A 21,934-nucleotide genomic window follows, 5' to 3' on the forward strand; every position below is an offset into this window, starting at 1 on the left:
GTGATCTTTCGTTTGCATTTTTTAACTACATTGCATGCAGAATGGCAGGTGGTTCCAGGTAGGATGCACGCAGACATAATTTCTCTGCACACAACACTTAATAAAAGTTACCTTAAAGGTGAACCACCCTTTATGTTATAGAACGACCAATTCTAAGCAACTTTTCAATTGCTTTTCATTATTTCTTTTTTATAGTTATTTGTCTTTTTCTTCTGATTCTTTGGAGCTTTCAAATGGGCGTCGCTGACTCGCTTCTAAAAAACAAACGCTCTGTAAGGCTACAAATGTATTGTTATTATTACTTTTTATTACTGGTCCTTCTAACCAGGCCTCTCCTTTTCAAACCACTGCCTGGTTGCTAGGGTAATTTGGGCCCTAGTTACAGGATTGCTTAAAATGCAAACTGAAGAGCTGCTGAATAAAAAGCTAAATAACTCAAAAACCTTCAATAAAAATTAACAAATTGCAAATTATATCAGAATATCACTCTGTATATCATACTAAAAGTTATCTCAAAGGGGAACAACCCCATTAAGGTCATTTCTAATTGTGTTCTAAAAGGCCACAGCACTTAACTACATTTTTTTCACAAAAAAACCCTCTTACTGCTGCTGGATACTTTCACATGAGGGGTAGGGGGGTAATTTGCTGCATCGTGGATGGAAGTGACCTCACAAACAGGCTCACATACACTGACACCACTGCTCTTGTGCCAAATGCATACCTCCCAACTGTCCCGTTTTCAGTGGGATAGTCCCACTATTAACAGCTTAACCCGCAGTCCCGGATTTGTATTGAAAAGTTCCAACTTTCTCTGCACTGAGCAAGATACAGAAAAAGATACATATTTTCTAACTTCATTTGCTTTTGGAAGAGAGCCCAGAACAGCCACCAGGTGCAGCTGCACTTTTGTAACAAATTTGAGATAAGCAAATAAGTAATTGGAACAATTTAGACAAGGAGGTCCCTTGGGAAATGGTAGACTCACAGCTTAAAGGGCAATTCACCTTCATTAACATATGTTCATACTTGCCAAATTTTGTTGTGGCCACAGAAACGGGCGCCAGTCAAAAAACTTTGGCACGCTATGCGAAGCAGCTTTTTTGATCCCTCTTTTTATTTTCAAAATTTTAGGAAGTATGCTAATCGGTATGCAAAGGACCTGATCACTAGGGCAGTACAGGTATAGGATCCCTTATCCAGAAACCCGATATCCAGAAAGCACCGAATTACGGAATGGCTGTCTCCCATAGACTCCATTTTATCCAAATAATCCAAATTTTTTAAAATTATTTCCTTTTTCTCTGTAATAATAAAACAGTAGCTTGTACTTGATGCCAACTAAGATACAATTAATCCTTATTGGAAGCAAAACCAGCCTATTAGGTTTATTTAATGTTTAAATGGATTTCTAGTAGACTCAAGGCATGAAGACCCAAATTACGGAAAGATCCATTATCTGGAAAACCCCAGGTCCCGAGCATTCGGGATAACAAGTCCCATACCTGAACCCTTTCCAAAACAGCCCTGAGAGGGGGAGCTCTGCTTCTGTTTGATAGTGGCCTTTATTTTAGACCTTGCACACTGCATGGTGCATTTTAAATCACCCCTAATGCTTTCAAATATAGGTTACTTTTGTTTGATGACTTTGCTTCTAAACCTCCCCCCGCCCACATTTTTCATGCAGACAATAAAATCATGTATTTTTACAACTCCAAAAAAAGTATTTTATTATAATACTGCTGGATGCATACAGCACACTTGGGTAAAATTTACCTCAACATTACTTAGTTTTAGAATACCAAAAAAAAAATGAAAGTGTTTTAAAGGAATAAAAATATAATGTAGCGTTTCCCTGCATTGGTACAACTGGTGTGTTTGCTTCAGAAACTCTATTATAGTTTATATAAACACGCTGTTGTGTAGCCATGGGGGCAGCCATTCAAACACAGGATACACAGTAGATTACAGATAAGTTCTGAAGAATCCCATTGTATACCACAGAGCTTATCCGTTATCTGCTGTGTATCCTGTGCCTTTTCTCCTTTTTCAGCTTTGAATGGCTGCCCCCATGACTACACAGCAGCTTGTTTATATAAACTATTGGAGTTCCTGAAGCAAACACACTGAATGTACCAGTGCAGGACAACACTATAAATATATATTGTCATTCCTTTAAAATACTTACATTTTTTTTGGTTACTGTTTCTTTAATCTTCGTCATGCAAGTTAATGATTGGCTAGGTAATTTGTTTGCCTGCCTCTTCTTTATCAGGAAAATCACAAAACCCTGAATGTTGCGAAATTATTGAAATGGTTGTGCACCTCTATAGCAGGCCAAGAGTTAAAACAATAAGTATGGAAACACTAATGGTCCGTGGGGTTTCCAGAGTTAAATATTACGTTTTCCAACTGCTCAGCCTGTTGTAATGGCTGTATACTAATGAAGCTATTGGGTTTATATTTAAACTATTTTTAAAAAATGTTCCAACTCTGTAATTGAAAGAGTAACATCCTGTGTCTAATAATCTCACTGTCACATTTGCAGATTTAGGGGCTGATTTATCAAAGGTCGAATGGTAGAGGTTTTTTTTTTTTACTTCGAATGAAGTTGAATGGCCTCGAAAATCGAATAGTATCTTATTTAAAAAAAACCTCAAATATCTAAAAGTCGAACGAATAATATGACCTGAAAACTCAAATTGAATTAAAACTAATTTGACTTAGATCGAATGTCTGGAAGGCTATTAACATCTTCAAATGGGTCACTGGACCTCTGCCATTGACTTCTACATGAACTCGGCAGGTTTTAGGTGGCGAATAGTCAAATTCCAATTCGAGTTTGGATTATTCCCAACTTGTGAGTTTTGACCAAAAATCCAACTCGAAAATTCGAATTTCCAATTCAAACCTTAAAAAATCTGCTCCTTAATGTTGCAATTAGCTTCAACTTCATTTTTTAAAGAAGCTATACAGTAGTGATGTGCGAGCCAGGCCAAAACCCGCAGGCACCAAATCTTCGGGTCGCGCCCGGGCCCGGGTCGAGCTGTTCTCACTTAAATTTAGAGACTCAAGTCTGCCCCCGCCCTGCCCCTTTTGTGACGTCACTGCGGGGCAGGCGTGGGTCTATAAATGGGGCAATAGCAGGCCGGATGCGGATTGGGAGAATTTTTCGACCTGCACATCACTACTATACAGGTATTTCAGTTTTAGAATTAAATGCAGTTTTGATGTAATTGTATCATAAGTATTCTTGATTACAATATGTCTATACTAAGTGCCAGTGCAATTATTGTTATTATGGCTAAAAGTAGTTTGGATTATCATATGATCACACAGTTCTGAATTCACGCTAAGCTGGTGACAACCTGCCCGTCTCGTTTTACCTTTAATTTTGTCTACATAAATATCTTAGCTAGTGATATAAATCTGTCAGCTACTTAAATCTCATTCCCTTTCTCCAACCTGTGACGTGTATTTTAAGATGTGCCAAATTGCTATAATAGTGGGCGTGTGCCTTAAACACCTTTAGTGCTCCAGGGCTTTGTTGTGCATTGCAGAGCAGTTATTTGTATGCCTCCCCCCGTCTCTAATAAGTTAAAGTCTACCTGCCTGAAGGTATTAGACCACGCCTTCTGTCAGTGCCTCTTTCTCAGGCAGGGAGAGAAACACTAGGCTTAGTTGGAGGTGATGTGTTTGTTGAGAACGCTCGTGCTTTTCTTACACTGCAAAGTTCATCTGGTGCGTGAGGAGAGTTAACACGTTGCCAGTGGATGTCTCATGCTTCCTCGCTGCTATGGAGATGCAGTCTCGCTGACAGGAGACACTACCTGCTTTGACGTTGCAGAATTAGCTACAGGTGCAACTTCGCTGCTCTGCGATCATTTTACCAACGCCTATTCTGCATCATGCCGATTCTGTACTTGGTGGAACTCTTTGGGAAAAGCAGAGGCTTCCAAAACACTTGAGGATTTTTTGATCGTTCAAAGAATGAATTCCTGTTTGTGAAATGTTTACCTTGGACTCAGGATTGTCTCTGTGCACTATGTTACACTTTGATAGGCAATGTCATACCAAACCTGGGTTCCACCGAGGAAAAATCAACTTTTATACCTTGGTTGATATCCCATAATCCGACACGGATCAAAAACGAATCAAATGGATTCACACAAGTCCTTATGGTCTTCAGAAGTACTGAGCGACTTGTGGCCTACTGGTTACGAGGACGATACCTACGAAGTAGAATCGGTTATCCCTTTGCCAGACCCTTATCCGTTTGCTTGGAGTCTGAATGATAAAAATGCCATAGTGGTGAACACTACCATTGCACATATCAACCACAAAAAAAATGGGCACTTATTAAAAGTAGTTTCCAAAATATCTTTGCCAACACCTCCATATTCTGTAAGTATAACCTTATCCATAAATACATTTTACTTAACGCTTTAATCTATCACTGGCACTTTAACACCACCTATAGAATAAGCCTATGGAAAATTATTTTGCGTTTGGAGTTATCAGTAGAGTGTTGGCATTGTTGACTATTGCAGCAGATCTGCTTTGCCTGGAACAAAAATGCATAGTTCATTGACATCTGATGACTTCATTGCTAACTGGTAAATAGTATATTGTGCCAGATCACTAGAGGATAACATATCAGTATGTGATCAAATTAAACATTAATTTATGTTGCTGCCTTCTGTTAAAGCAAAAACAAAATTTTTATTAAATTAAAAAAGCAAATTCATGTGCAAGGAATGGCCTGTAGCCTTCTAGCTTTAATCAGAGCACAACACCAGGTATTGAGTTGTAGTTTACCAACAGCTGTAAAGACATAGTTCAGCTCCCTATACTAATTTAATTAAATGTAATGCATATGTGTTCACAGATATTTTGAGCCTATTTCTTAACATATTTGGACAATAATGTACAAAAATATTCCTACTTTTGTTCTCATTGCAAGGTTTCTAAACATCCTATCCTACTCGTATAGAAGGCAAAGACAATACTGTGTGAGCTTTTATCTTTTTACCCTTCCAGTGCGGTCTGTCGCATAAAGGAAAAGTTAGACACTAGTACCATGCGACCAATGAACTGTGAAAGTCATGGAAGAATTATTATGGTAGCTGTAGCATGAAAGAATTTGCTAAATGCAATAGCGAATGTCTGTCTAGAATTGCAACCTAGTTATAGTATATTCAGAACTTTATTTATATGAAGTCTAGTAGAAATCTCAGTCACAGCATGGGGCTTTTGAATTTGGGTTTGTTTAAAAACAAACAAAAAAGCACTATTTTATATATGATATACAGGTATTATAGATCGTACCAGATTTAATCTTTATCTACTAGAATCTCAGGAATAACTAAATCTGCGCTCTGTCCTCATACAGTGTAAAGTTAAAATATATGTACGTTTTTGAGATTCTACGATATTGGCACAGGGACTGGATTTCTGGCTCTTTATATGAACCAGGTTATAAGATGGCAAAAAGTGCCCAGGATCATACTATGCCACCACCCAGTGAGTTGTATGGGAAACTCAAGAAAGTTCCACTGTAAGTTGCCAGCTTCTATTTGGCCTGTAAAAGCTCTGCTCCGTGTTTTCAGGTTAGAAAAATGCTAGTGCTTGAAAATACCCCTGCATAGACTATCATGGTAACTTGCTATTATTGCACCAGCAGGGTCAATAAGAATTCTGTGATAGTCTGTTAAAGGGTATTTTGAAGCATTTTTGCCACCCATGAGGTATAAATCACAAGGGCAGCAGAACCTATTTTGTGCTGTTTCGCCAAGCCTTACCGGTTTCTTTTCATGCTTTGTACGGGTATGGGACCAGTTATCCAGAAACCGGTTATCTGTATTATGGAAAGGCCAAATATTTCAGATTTTTTTCAAATTTTATTTTACTCTGTAATACTAAAACCGTACCTTGGACTTGATGCAAATTCAGATATACCCTTATTAGAGGTAAAACAGTCCTATTGGGTTTAATGTTTAAATGATTTTTTAGTAGCCTTAAAGGAGAATTCAACCCTTTAACAAATAAAAAACCCTACACCCCACGTAGACCCCCCTCCCCCCAGCCTAACTGGGGAAATGCCCAGAAGAAGACACGAAGACCTGGAAGATGGCTGTGGTGAACTCTGCTGCCTGAATCTGCGTCGAGTAGGGTAATTTCCCTGGGGAGGGGGGGTATTTAGGCTGGGGGTGAGGAGAGAGGGGGGTCTACGTGGGGTGGGGGTACGGGTTTTTTTGCTAAAGGGTTGATTTCCCCTTTAAGAGAATTTACGGAAACATACGTTATCCAGAAAACCCCAAGCATTCTAAGTAACAGGTCCAATACTTGTATTTTATTTTATATTTAGATGCAAAGTATAATTTTTATCAAGTTAACTTTTAGATTCTAAGTAAAGAAAGTCCAGGAAGAAACACACTTGTCTTCAAGAGCCCTAAATTCATTATTTAATATTCCTCTTATAAATACACTGTTTATTTGTTGGCCAACTACTGCAATCCAAATAACGAAATGCCAAACCCAGCACCCAAGGGCATCTCTTCTAATGTGAATGACAACAAAAACAATGCAGGCACAAAGTTATATGTGTATGAAGCTAAATAGCTAAATAATTGTCTCTATGATATACCTAATTCATCAGGGGAGTTGAGAATGTGTCTCTCCTAAGAGCTGTGTGCTTGTATATCTATAATTTCAAGCTCATAATGGTTTTTACCACTGTATTTCTAATATAATCTATCAATCATCTGTCTGCTTAAACCCTTTTTATGGACCATCTACAGTAGTTATAGTCTGTGGCCATTACCACTTGCATAGTAGTTTGTGATGAGTAAAAGCAATCATTTTCTTCTTAAGTATGACTTTGCTTCATTGTAGCACATTTGGTAGGTCATTGCTAGACTTGTAAGTGGCAAATAGTACAGCACTCACTAATTTGAGTTCTCCTTATATTAACCAAGGAGTGCCAGATATTGCTAGACTACAAATCCCAGGATGATTAAAGCTGTAAATATTGAAGGATGACGAGAGTTGTAGTCTTACAACATCTGTGAACCCATGGTTAAGAAAAAGTCACTTTATTGGTTGGAATGTCAGTACCCAAGTGTGTGGTCAGGTCTCTCAATGACTCAATGAGCATATTGCTGAACATAGGCCTCTTTGTGGTCGTCTTTATTATATATTTGTAAACAAAAAAAAAATATCATGTTATCTGAATACATACAGACAGTAGAAAGCAATGTCACATGCCATACATTGTAAACTTGCTCTTTTGGAAATAGGAGTTAATACATCATCCATCAAGTCGTTGGTATTCATGGATTCTGGAAAAGAAACTGCATGGTTAATGTACTCTAAATAGATGTGTTCTGTCTATGGATCTTTACCATGCTTCGGAAAAAATCTGTAGAAAATCGACAGATATCCCCTCTGTGAAAACATTTAGGGGGTTATTTATCAAAGTTCGAATTGATCTCAATATTTTATGCTACAAACTCCAATCAAATCCGCTCAGGTTTTTTACATTAATTTATTATTACATTTTCCAGAAAATTTGCGGGAAAAAAAAATCAGATTTTCTGAAGTTTTTTTTCATCCGATTTTCACGATTTCACTATTTTTTTTTTGGAATTTTCACCCGAGAACTATGAATACTTCAGGGTATTGCATGAAACCCAGCGCACATCAAAAAATCATTGGGACTTCTCCCATTGACTTATATGCAACCTCGACAGGTATGAGATCCCGGATTTTCAGATTCTGACTTTTCCATCCTCAGGGTTTAATAAATTCCAAAAAATTTGTGATTTTTTAAAAGTCTGATTTTATAAAAAAAAAAAGAATTTTTCGTGATTTTTGCATCCAGAGTTTAGTAAATAAACCGCCTTATTGTTCAGTAGTTGTCAACTACTGGCAGGTAATTGTATTTATATTTATTAAAATCTGTGTTTTCTTTGTGTAAAGATTTTAAACCAAAGTAAAATTGTCCAGTTCTTGAATATCTGACCATCCAATAAGCATCAAAGTCAGTTGGGAATTCATTCAAATAACGTGAAGCCAAATTGAACTAGTTCTTATGTAAAATTGTTCAGCCAGCTTGATTTGTTCTTGTAAATATGTGTCCCTGTGCTCTTTGGACCCCTATAATCCCCATATTTTGGGTTAGTTATTGTTTTTTTGTTTTCCTTCAGATCAGATTTTGCACTGGATCTTGAACTGCCAAATCAGCTTCTGGGCCCTTTCCTTGATATAAAGGACCAGTATTAATTAATCTTATGTAAATATAAACTCCCCTTTAAACTTTTCATCGTCGTTTTCTTTTCCTTTACTCTTTTCTGTTCCTTTATGTTTTCACTGCTTTATTGCTCTGAGGCAATTTGCAGTCAAACATCACATGTTTATTCAGTGCATTGAACATGCTTGGCAGAGGCAACCAATATGGTAACTTTCATCTCTAGCGTATATAATTAAATCCAATTGGAGAAAAAAAGGAATGTACTGTTCAGGCAGAGTGCTTGTAGTTCATATAGAATGTAGGGTAACAGCATAAAACATACCTCCCAACTGTCCTATTTTTAGAGGGACAGTCCCTCTTTTGACAGCTCAACCTGCAGTCCCTCGTATGTACTGGAAAGTCCCGTTTTTCTCTGCACTTAACAGCCAGAAAAAGAAACGAAGTTTCTAACTTGCTTTTGGCAGAAAGCCCAGAACAGCCACAGCTGCAGATAAGATACTTTTGTAACAATTTCAAGATAAGCAAACAAGTAATTGTAACAATATAAGATAACAGGTCCCTTGGGAGAAGTTAGACTCAAAGCTTAAAGGGCAATTCACCTTCATTAGCAAACCTGTAATAACAAAAAAAAATAAAACACAGAAATATGTTCGAACTTTCATAACCTGCCAAATTTTGTAAAAGGAACATGGTAATTAGGAGGTGTGGCCATAAAAATGGGCAGGGTCCAAAAAATCAGCACGATACGGACGGCAACTTTCTTTTGTCCCTCTTTTTATTTCCAAAATGTTGGAAGCTATGAATAAAATAGACTCTCTGCATAAAGATGCACATTTAGTAGTAGGGAACTAGAAAAATCACGGTAATTTCCTAGGAACTGTTTAATTTGGCTCACTAGGAATTCTGGGACATAAACCAGAGTCTAACTGTGGGTGAGAAGCAATTACAAAGTTGGAACATTTTTAAAAGGCAGGTTAAATATGTCTTTGTGTGGCTGGTTTTCCAGTTAGATCAAACAGAAGAAACTTCTGCCTGCGGCTCAGAGCTTGAGCCCCATTTTTATTTGAAAGTGAACACCTATAAAACCCACATAATGCTTGACTGATTCCCAGTCAGCTCTGATGTATTCTGTTTGTTGTCATGATTATTTATGCAGCCAAGCAATGTACGCCTGAACTAATTAGTAATCAACCTTAAAGAATGCGGATTATATAGTTTATTGGTTTTAAAAGGGCAGGATTACAAGATCATCCTTTTAAAGCAGCATATCTATAGTATACACTTTATTATGGATTACTATTTAGTTTAGCTTTATACAATATTACTTAATACGTGTACAGGTATGGGATCTGAATTACAGTAAAGCCGTCTCCATTTGACTCCATTTTAATGAACTAATTCACACTCTTAAAAACTATTTTTCTCTGTAATCATTGATCCTTGCTAATGTATAATTGATCCTTACTGGAAGCAAAACAATCCTATTGGGTTTATTTCATATTTAAATTATTTCTTAGGAGACTTAAAGGGGTGGTTCACCTTCAAGTTAACTTTTATTATGTTATAGAATGGCTAATTCTAAGCAACTTTTCAATTGGCCTTCATTTTTTCTTTTTTATAGTTTATAAATTATTTGCCTTCTTTTTTTTTTTTTTTTTTTTTTTTTTTTACTCTTTTCAGCTTTCAAATGGGGGTCACTGACCCCATCTAAAAACAAATGATCTGTAAGGCTACACATTTATTGTTATTGCTGCTTTTTATTACTGTTCTTTCAGGCCTCTCCTATCATATGCCAGTCACTTATTCAAATCAATGCATGGTTGCTAGGGTAATTTGGACCCTAGCAACCAGACAGCTGAAATGACAAACTGTAGAGCTGCTGAATAAAAAACTAAATAACTCAAAAACCAAACAAATAATAAAAAATGAAAACTAGTTGTCTCAGAATATCACTGTCTACATCATACTAAAAGTTAATTTAAAGGTGAACAACCCCTTTAGGGTTAGGCCACACTGGGCGTTTTGGGGAGATTTGGTCGCCTGGCGACCAATCTCCCCAAACGCCTTCCCTGACTATGCGTCGGCTAAAATGAAAAAAAAAAAACGCGGGCCTTAATCACACATGCGATTCCTTTTCCGAAGTCCCCGAAGTTTCCAATTCGGGCAACTTCGGAAAATGAATCGCTGCATGTGATTACTTCGGGCGACTTCGGAAAACGAATCACCGCATGTGATTAGCGCCGGCGTTTTATAATTTTAGCCGGCGCAGAGTCATGGAAGGGGTTTGGGGAGATTGGTCGCCGCAAAGACGAGGCAATTAGTCGCCAGGCGACAATGTGGCTTTACCCTTTAAGTTTGGAGATCCAAATTACAGAAAGACCACTTATCTGGAACGCCCTAGGTCCCATACATTTTTAAAACTGGTCCCATACCCATAGGTGCATTCTGTCTTGTGTATCTGAACTCGTTAGCAGTGGTCCAGCATGATGTAAATAATGAGAGTGTGACATATTGTATGTTAAAAGAGATTTTTTAACCTGTTTCTGTTTTGAAATAGCAGCTGTCATATTGCATTTCTAAAGTCCATGAAAAACAGGGCATATAATCTACTGATGTAGAAAATTTAGGTACCTGAAGGTAAAACCATTGTCAATAGGGGTGGCACAGCCAGAAAAGTACATTCAATCCCTGTGTTTCGTGGACTTGAGAGAAGGCATTCCGCTTATATGCATACAAACTCGTATCTGTGTATACACTTTATATAGAATTCCTTTTTTTGTAAATTCAGCCATATGTTTCTGGCAACCAGAATTGCATTATAAATATTGGTACAGTTACTGTACCCCAATTTGTATAGCTGTATGTAGTTAGCAAGTACACTGTATAAAGATCAGCAAATAGTACATTCCATTTGGCAAACACAGAAACACTCCCAGATTTGTGCCAGGACTTGAGCTATAAAAACAAGGATGTGCCTTTGCTTTGTTTATTTTACATTAGGCAAAGGAACCACCTGTCTTATTATGTTAACAGTGAAACATACAGCAAAGAAACATACAACAAAGGAGCTGGAGACTAGTCTTTCCCAGTGTTCAAATAATACATGAACCTAAAGGAATCCTGTCAACTGCTATTTGTAAATAATATTTTTATTAAATTAGCATATATATATATTTATAAAGGATAGTACATACCCCAACAAAGGCCCACCTTACGGGTTTCGTATCCTCCAGTACTTAGTCATGACCACCTATGACTAATTACTGGAGGGTACGAAAAGCGTAAGGTGGGCCATTGTTGGGGTATGTACTATCTTTTATATATATGCTAATTTAATTAAAAAAAACATTTTCTTAAAAATAGCAGTTCACAGGATTCCTTTAGGTTAATGATTTGAGAGTGCCCTGGGAACTGAGGTAAAATCCTGGAACTTTATTGCCCTGTGTGGACTGGCAAATTAGACCCCCCCCCCCCTTGTAGTCGTATTCAAATAATACATCACTTTGGGGATGATCATCCAAAAAAAAAAGAATGCAATAAAATAGGGCCAGAAAATTGATGAAATAGATTCAAAGCTTTGCAGTTCTTTACAGGGCTATTGCTTCTCTACAAGGTTCTTCATTTAATAATTAATTGTAAACATAAATGATTTGCATGCATCACATCCCTTAGCTGCTGGCTCTTATATGTTAATACCTATGGAATGGATTGATCAGGGAATCAGGGAAGTCCGTCGGAGGGCCCCACACCTGGCCAATAAGCTGCCCACTCAGTCTGTCGGCAGCTTTTATTTGCTCGTGTATGGCCAACTTTACCATTTGTTTGTGATCAGTGATAAGCAACTGTCACCTGCTAACAGCCCCACTTCTCTAGTGGCATTTTTGCTATGAGACAGCACTGTTGGGCTCTGTGCAATGAGGCCCTCTTCTCCCTTCCTAGGTGATCAGAAGCACCCCTGCACATCTACATGTATTTGTATGCAAACTGTATCTTTAATGTATACACCCTTGTATTGCAGAGCACTGCAGAAAATGTTGGTACCTTAAAAATGTTGTTATTAAAGGGGAACTATCGCAAAAATGAAAATGTAATATAAGCTTCAGCATACTGAAACTTTCTAAATACAATCAATTAAAAATTCTGTAATGTTTCTGAAATAATTACGTTTATCTTCCATCCATCCGTCCATTTTCACAATAGTTCCTCTTTAGTAACATAGCTGTGAGAATAGTGCATGTGACATTATCTTTCTGGTGAAGACATAAGCTCATTCTGGTGAAGACATAAGCTCATTCTTGTTTATTTAGGTGCTTTCAAAGTATATAGTAGGCTTGTCAGTAGGTTAGAAGACATATCAGTAATCAACAGTGTAAAATGAAATGCTGTTTAATCAGAGGTGGATTCTTGTGTATTTATTTGTTGTTTTGGATTCTTTACCTTTTCTGTGCACAGCTTGAACATGCCAAAGCTGCCCAGACAGAGCTTGTACGTGAATCCATTAAAAGGAAAGAGGAGACTGCAAATTTGCTCCGATGCCAAGAGGAGCTTCAAGAAAGACTCAATGAGGAGGCCAAAGCTAGAGAGCACTTGGCACAGGAACTCGGCAAAGCAGAAGGTGAGTTTATTTGTGTGTGAACCAAAGTTTAGGTGCAAGTTCCCTTTTAGTAAAACTTAACAATTATAGCAGTGTGTGGACATCAGAAACATAGGATACTGTTGCCAGTGATACCATTATTAAAATGGTATTAAAATACTTTGAACATTTCTTTTTTTTACAAATTTGCCTACTGACCTCTTGGTTACCTCTCTTTTTCATTGTTAATTCAGTTATGTGTTTTTAAGTCAGTAGCTTAGTTAATGTTAAAGGCCATTTATTAACTATTTGGCTTGTAGGTTAGTGGTGCTGACCCTTATAAACTTGGCCATAAAGCAAAAAAATGGTTGCCATTATATTGTTGTTGTTATATTCTCATAACAGTAAAACGTTTAAGGTACAGGTACCCAAATCTTTGATCTCCATTCACAGCCAGACTTGAGATGCTATGCAGCTCCTATTTAAAGTATAAGTAAATGTTTTATAACTGGTGGGTGTCACATGTTAGGCACCCTTAGTAATTATAATCATTTCACTAAGACCATGGGCTGGTGTTCATGGTAGCTGAAAACTGCATCGGCCCATTTTACTTCTGTAGGAGCTCCATATCACGATCTTCTACTTTTTCATTCTCTTCTGCATCTCATGCAGTGTGGGAGAGTGCAGTAAAGTGAAACACCTGCCTTGTAAGTTGGACTTTTCACTCTACTTTGCATTTGGAACAGAGAAAAGATTTGGTTCTTTCAAGGCTTGGTACCAAATAGAAGGCAACCCTTCGGTACCAGGGGTAAAATAGACTTCCTGATTTCTTCAAGTGATATCTCTGAGTCAAAGCCCATTGGGAGCTATTCAGTACGAGAAGAACCAGTGGAACGATTGATTCCATACCTGAATTTTCTGTTTCTTGTTTCAAAGTAAAACAAAAAGAGCACTGTTAATTTTTCAGAACAGCTATTTCCTTAAATGTTAGTCATGGCAGTAATGTAAAGTGAGAAACCTAACCTAACTGCAGACTCATTCTTGCTTAGTTCACTTCACTGTTTCTAGGGCAATACCATATGATCCATAGGATCCACTTGTCACATTCTTGGAATTTTAATGCCACTGAGAAAGTTGCTATGATAGTTGCTGGCACTGTGAATAAGAAAGGTCTGTAAAAGTTGTACAGAATATACTTCTCAAACTTAAAACAAAAATAAAACTGCTATATAATATGTTTGCTGTCTGAGCTTTACCTACCTACCTACCTACCTATTTGCTCATTATTGAGGAATTATGATAATGATTTACAGGTTCTAACCTGGAGCAATTCCAGAATTTGAACTTTTGTTCTAGATGTTATAAACAAATGATTAGTGATTGGAACATGCAGGTGTTTAAGGGAACAAGAGCATCGCTTATAGGCAATTTTTAATAATTTAGCCATTAGATCTGACTTTATCACCCAGCAGGATGTCCAAGAACGTTCTTGTTTATCAGCTTAGATAGGGTTTTAGAAAGTAACTTTGTCTAACCAGGTAAAAGTTGATATTCATGTGGCTGAAGTTCATTATTTGCCTGGTCGCCCAGTTTAATAAAGGAAAGCAAACAACCCCCACTAAAGCCATTTAAAATCGAAATTATTATGTAGGCGGGTACTTAATGTCAACAGTTCCAGTTGGATTTTTTCCTAGACAAACATTGACTTAAAGAGTTCCTGCAGTATTCTATAAAATATAAAGCCATGCTACAATAGTTTTCTGATAGCTCATACCATATATCGGATGCTCTTTTAACTGCCTTTATGTAGGCAATGAAAAAACTTCATTTTAAGGACTGTTAATGGTAGAGAAGGCTAAGACTAACTATTATTATTATTGTATAATTATTAATAACACATATTTATAAAACACCAAGATATTCTACAGCCCTGTAAAATATATGGGTGTGTACGTCAAGCATACAGATTACATTCAAATATTGACAGATAAAACAGGTAAAGACTGATACGAGGTATTTTGTTTTTTACAATGTAAAAGGAGAATAAGTAATGAGAAATGTCTTGCCAAGATCAGAAAGAAGACCTTCAGGTGGGGATAGCAGTCGGTTGGTGGTTAATACAAGTGGCATGCTCTTTCTCAGGGTTAGAGGTGGGTAACAAAATGTAACCTAATGTGGGTGGTTATACTTTACAAAGTCCATTTGGCAGCTTCTCTTGGCAGTATAGTTAAGAACTTCCCTTATGTAAACCAAAGTAATATAGGCGCTTGGAAAACCACATGGGAAAAAATATATTAAAAAAATTAATGTAACATCCTAACAGGGGAATGTAATAAAAGTCGCAAAGAGCAAAACAATTCGCACCAATAAGACTAAAAATCCACATCTCGCAATGTAATATTGTTCCTTAAACTGTTATTGCATTGCGAATTTTAATTGCGCATTGCGAATTTTAATTGCGCACTCATAAGAAGTGCTTGAAGGTGTCGTAATCTTTTGGAGCAAACATAACGACTTTTTCAGTAAGAAGTTTTATTACATTGACTGCGCATTGGCGCAAACTATAAAATTCGCAAACGGTCTTTCACTGTCGGAAGTGGTCGCTAAACAGTTTCCGGGCTAGCAAAAGTTATATTAAATTCGCACAAAGCAAAATTTGTTCGCGCAAAGGCATAACGTTTCGCATTGCGAATAGTTTTTCCGTTAGCGATTTTTATTACATTCCCCCATTAGAGCCTTACGCATTTCATGCTCCAAGAGCACTTACTTATAGAGCTTACCCTGCTTTGGTTTACATATGGATTTCCACATCAGTCGCTGAGGGCCTGTATCAGATGCATCTGGACCACATTATACAGCCATATCAATTGGACTAGCTCTGTCCAGTTTAAGGTGTTTTGCTTCATATGAATTATACATAAGCTTAATAGTAAAACCTGGGCACTTTCTAAAGGGGTATCCACTGCTTCCTCAGTTATATGCCATTCTCATTGGACCCGTTTAATCCATTAAAAAAAAAGCCACTTCTACCAAATGTATTAAAGCAAAAGACTTAAACCCCCCTCTCAATTACAAAGGAAGCCTACTTTAAAGGGGTAGTTCATCTTTAATTTAACTATTGTTATTCTGTAGACTGTCCAATTCTTAGCAACTTTTCTATTGGCCTTCATTATTTATTTTATAAAGTTTTTGAATTATTTGCTTTCTTCTTCTGACTCTTATCAGATTTCAAATGGGGGTCACTGATACCATCCAAAAATCAAATGCTCTGTAAGGCTACAAATGTATTGTTATTGCTGCTTTTTATTACTCGTTTTTCTACTTAGGCCTCTCTTATTCATATTCCAGTCTCTTATTCATATCAGTGCATTATCGCTAGGATAATTTGGACCCTAGCAACTAGATTGCTGAAATTGCAAAATGAGAGCTGCTGAATAAAAAAAACGAAATAACTCAACAACCACAAATGAAAAACCAACTGCAAATTGTCTCAGAATATCACTCCCTACACCATACTAAAACGAAACAACCCCTTTAAATTAAATTTCTGTTCCTTTTAGTCTTATCTTTTTCTATATATTTTTACAATTATTTAAAAAAAAAGAAAAAAATCTTGTGTCTCCTTAGCATGAACTAAAAAAAAAAATGTTTTTATTACTTATCATCCTAAAGGCACATAGTATTAGGACATGGCATAAATCAGTGTCAGTACATGGAGGGAAATTTTATTATTGACTTGCCCAGGCAGGATTAAATTATGCAGATGTATCACGAATTTTGTGTTGAAAATATATATGCCTTTAACGGAAGTATCCACTCTTTCCTCCTTACTAAGTGACATTACTATGTCTTCCATAGGGCTCTGCCAAACCATACGTAGCATATCAATGGGTCGTATATCCATTTTTATTGGATTCACAGTTGTCTACTGTCCACTTTAAACAGACATTTTTGTTCAGCATTTTGCATGCTGTGTCGTGCTCCCAAGAGGAAGAGAAACACCTGTATGTAAATGTAGATACTCTAACATCTGTCAATTTATAAATAATTGTTCTTTGAAGCAAATTCTTTTTTTTCTTTTTTTGCCTTAACTTCTTGAGTGCCAGTGAGAAGTGAAATTAACATTGGATAAAAGGCTATGAGTAAATTTGGTAAAATTAAAATGTAAGATTTAGCTTACATAAAATCAACTATGCTAGGATAGGAAGTTTTAGTTCTCTACTGTAAACTATAAAATATATCTCGTAAGTGAACAATAAATTACATTATGAATGTTTCTGGGATTCTGTGGGTCTTCTGCAGAAATTTTTAAATTGGAGATATTTGTGCTGCTAAAAGTAATTTTCAAGCAATTTTCATTATTCAAATGTTATATATTTTTTCATATATTACTAATATATTAGGGGTCACTTACAATAAGGGTTGCATCGAATCCATTATTTTGGATTCGGCCGAACCCCTGAATCGTTCTCGAAAGATTCGATCGAATACCAAACAGAATTAGAATCCTAATTTGCATATGCAAATTAGGGGTGGGAAGGGGAAAACATTTTTTACTTCCTTGGTTTGTGACAATAATTCATGCGATTACCTTCCCTGCCCCTAATTTGCATATGCAATTTAGGATTCTAATTCTGTTTTGTACATTATGTTTTCGGCTTCTGTACCAGCCCAAGGCGACCACAGCCCTTTAGCAGTAAAGATCTGTGTCTCCAAAGATGCCCCAGTAGCTCCCCATCTTATTTTCTGCTGATTCACTGCACATGCTCTGTGCTGCTGTCACTTACTGAGCTTAGGGACACACTAACAATATACAGTACATATAGAATATAAATGTCACAATATAAGTCTGATTACGGTAGTAATTAATACAGATAATTACTACATGGCAGTACAGAAACCAATGCAATAAGCATTAGAATTTATTAATCGCTTATATTACAGACAAACCTAATTTTCTGCTTGATAATTTGCAACAATCCCTAAGTTTAGCTTCTAAACAGCTGCTCAGAGCCCACTGAGCATGTGAGACACTTTCCAAGATGGTGACAAGTCTGAAGTCCTGGATCATTGCTGCTATTGACAAGCTAAAACTTTAGGCTGGTGCAATGAATTCACTATATAAAATATGGCATTTTTATCCATATTAATTTTTAGGGTTTAGTTCTCCTTTAAGAAATAAGGGCCTCCTTCTGGGATCCTAGGATTCACGATGCACACAAACAAATCATACATGTTAGGTCACATGAGCCAATTAACAGACAGTTCTGTCTTTTGCTCCCACACATGTTCCTGTTACAGTTAGAGCTGCAGTATTTCTGGTCAGGTGATCTCTGAGGCAGCACAGAGACCATCACGAAATGGTGGTTAAAGGCAAGAGATGTAAAAGGGCAATATTCACTTTAATTCTTTAATATGCCACTTAATTTGATATAAACTATCTGTTGCTAAAGTATTAATTTTGGGGGTATAGTTCCTTTAAAGTTCAAATAAATCTGAATGCAGGATTTCATACAACTGTATACAGTCTGCTTGATATACCACCTTAGGGTAAAACTCTACCAGCGCTTTCCATCAGATTTTGTGGGTCAGATTTTATCTGATCTCCTTGCGACACCTAGCAATGCCACGCAACAGCATGAAATTTTGCAGGATGCTGCAAAATCTGACCCCCTAAGCTACAATGTAAAGTCGGATCAGATAAAGGTGGATAGTCATTTCTTCACGTGTTTACATCCGACAGTCAATGTATTTCAATGAGAAAAAACATTTTTTCCGACTCCATCTGGTTTTATCTTGTCCGATGAAGATGCAGCATGCAGCCTTTACATCAGACATCCATGTTGGATGGAAAATTTTACATGTAGTTAATGCATCAGATTTTTCTATCAGTCCCATTATATTTTGACCCATGAGACTACATCCGACTTGTCAGATGCCTTTTGTCGATCCGACACCATCCTACAAAAGCGCTCGTGAAGATTAGCCCCTCCCCATTTTTGGGTCCTCTGTGACTTGGCCAGGAATTGCTTGTGAATAACTGGGTACAGAAAAAGAACAAATGGGAGAAGACGTTTATAGTTTTTTTTGAGCATTTATACTCCAGCCTATGTGCTATTCGCCCATTCTCCTCTCCCCCCATGCACACACATTTATTTGTTAATTTTAGGGATGCACCGAATCCACTATTTTGAATTCGGTCGAATCCTTCGGGAAGATTTGGCCGAATACTGAATCCAAATTCGCATATGCAAATTAGGGGTGGAAAGCAGAAACATTTTCTAATTCCTTGTTTGTGACAAAAAGTCTTGTGATTTCCCTTCCGCCCCTAATTTGCATATTCAAATTCGGGTTCGGACAGGCAGAAGGATTCGGGCGAATCCGAATCCTGCTGATAAAGGCCGAATCCTGGATTAGTCTGCAAATGTTAAGACTGTCAATTGAGGGGGATAGTTCATGCAGTATATTCTCACAGTTTAGTATTTTGACAGCCTTTGCTACTTGGTTTCTATATGGAATACAGGTCAAATTAGGCTACTCTTTAGGAGTGAGTGCTGAGTGTTGTATTTCTACACCAGTCAGAATTCCTATGAAGTAAGGTTAGTTTAATCTGTAATGTCATATATCTACTGCATGTTCTAGTTGATATTTACATAAAAACATTGTCTCATTGTCTGTGTTTTACCACTGTAGTTTGTCTTTTTAATGCCGCAGGCCTCCTCGATGGATACTCAGATGAGAGAGTCTTTCTTGAGAAGCAAATTCAGGAAAAAAATGAGCTGGTCCAGCATATGGAGCAGGAGTTGCGGAGTACAGGTAACAGATTGCAGGAATTCGAACAGGAGCGCCAGCAGCTACTGGAGGAGAGGGAGCTTCTCTCCAGACAGAAAATTGCACTCCGGGCTGAGGCAGCACCTGCTATGCAACGTATGTATTCTTTTCACTTCAGTCTTTTGTCATACCTGTGAGTATTTATCTTGTAACTGCATGTTTCTAGATAATTACTTTTTTATTACATCACCCAGTACCATGAAAACCTATGATGGCACCACCGAATCCCAACAGCCAGCATTTAAACAGAGTGATTAAAAAACAGATATGTTATAGAACAAGGAAGATTGCTAGTTTATGGTGTTGGAAAAGACTTTGATTTTCTCCCACAGGCAAAAGATTTCTAAAAGTTGCCTAATGCTAGTTAGTCTTGTACCAAAAAGTGCAATGATATTTCACTGATGGTATTCTCAGAGAGCTTGGAGTAAATAGAAGATGTCACTATGGATCACGTGCAGGTTTTAAAGCTATAATAATTATAGGAATACATCATTTGATTGATATTGCTCTGCTTAAGATAATTGACAAGGGCTAGGGGACAGGGATTAATGTTGGACACTGACACACACAGCAGGTTGCGGTAAGTGGTGCAATCAGGTCCTGAAGAACAATGATCTGATGGGAAAAAGTGATAATCAATCACATCTGTACCACAGGATCCATACCCTGAATTACGGTAGCACCTTTAAAAAAATGTGCAAGGTGCCTGACTATGTGATATAATTAGGCATAATTAGAGCAGAGCATATATGAATTTGTAACAGTGGGATGTCGGAGAAGGGTATGAGCTTACTGCTAAGAACATTTGGTCCGAATGCACATGCCGCAGACCATCAGCAAGGGGGAGAAAACAATCTAGAGAACTATGCAGGCAAATGTAGAGGAGACAATGGCAGGTCTTGTAGTATAAAAATCGAGTTTATTGTTACTTATCTCAAACAGCCATATCTTTATAGGAATACTCAAAATAAGTGAAGGAGGTCCACAGCTAATAAGTGCAGTAGCAAGGTAGTAGTAAAATATAAAAAGTAATTATTAGGACATGTATAGCCTAATGAGTAAGTGCCCATTTGGCTATACATGTCCTAATAAATACTTTATATTGTACTACTACCTTGCTACTGCACTTATTAACTGTGGATCTCCTTCTTTTGCGTATTCCAATTTTGGCAACCCTTGGACTGGGGTTTTTTGTGATGAGACCACATGGTGATGTATTTTTTGGTAAAGTTCATATGCATATTTACGCCAAAGAAGCAGACATGACATTTTTGCTTATTTGGCCATATCTTAATAGTCTTATGCATTTAATGCCTCCAATGGGCACTTCATCCGAGCCTATGATTAAGTGCCCATAGGAGACACAAAACTTAACAAGCTTAGTGGAAGCTTGCCCTTGTCTATATAGGAGATTAGCTGCTTCCCCCTTTGTATATACAGCATCTGTGTTCTATTCTATGTTCTATTTAGACAATTACATTTTTATGCAGGTTGAGGTTTATACAACCACAGAAATTAATAGATCATATTTTGCATTTCAACTTATATAATAATAATGTAAATCTTAAGTTTTGACGTCACACCACTTCTGAAATTGGTAAGAGAACTGACGGGGGTTCGAAACTCTGGGACACAATTTTATATGAATATAGCACTAAATACTTATGTCTGTTCATCTGTCTGTCCTCAGCAACCAATATACTAATAATTAGTACTGGTCTCTGTTAACCATTTAAATATTTAATTGTTACTAATATTACTTTCCATATAATTTGCTTCTTTTTTTGTATTTATTTTACACAGGCCTCGTGGAATTTCATCTTACCATTTTTGTTCATATCTCATTAGAGCAACTCTTTTGAAAAGAGCATGTTCTTATTCATTGCCTAAAAGGAAAACGTTGCCTGATAAAAAAAAAAATTAAGGATTTCAACCAGTTGATTTGCCATTTGCTTTAATTTGGTATTTTTATGGGAAAATTAAAACAAATTTACAAGCAGTGATGTATATATAACCCCCAGCAAAAGTGAGATCATCATTGTAGTAAGTCCAATAAAAATCAGGATCTCCTTGGATTTGCCTTATCCTGTTGGTAAGGATATCCATGGATTTCGATGGACCTATAGTACTGAGTACACCTAAGAGCATCATCATATTCTTTCCTTGACTATCCAACCATCGTGTTTCTTGTCATAATTCACCCTCATGTCTGCTGCTCTTTCCTCTCCAGCATTGTCATATTGCGGAAGAACTCTAGACGGCATGTGAAATACTCTGCA

At 37.1% G+C, this 21,934-nt stretch overlaps 1 protein-coding gene across 11 annotated transcripts in view; it reads left to right on the top strand.

Annotated features, from left to right (window-relative positions):
• Positions 1-21,934, top strand: part of akap9.S (A-kinase anchoring protein 9 S homeolog) — a 109,681-nt gene that overhangs the window by 55,558 nt on the left and 32,189 nt on the right. For all 11 annotated transcript variants that reach the window (XM_018269157.2, XM_018269160.2, XM_018269163.2 and 8 more), the window contains 2 exons: positions 12,704-12,866; positions 19,539-19,751. In XM_018269157.2, the coding sequence (XP_018124646.1) occupies positions 12,704-12,866; positions 19,539-19,751 (376 nt within the window). The remainder of the gene's footprint in view (positions 1-12,703; positions 12,867-19,538; positions 19,752-21,934) is intronic.

This window comes from Xenopus laevis, chromosome 6S, assembly GCF_017654675.1.
Source record: "Xenopus laevis strain J_2021 chromosome 6S, Xenopus_laevis_v10.1, whole genome shotgun sequence".
In the NCBI taxonomy this organism is placed as follows: domain Eukaryota; kingdom Metazoa; phylum Chordata; class Amphibia; order Anura; family Pipidae; genus Xenopus; species Xenopus laevis.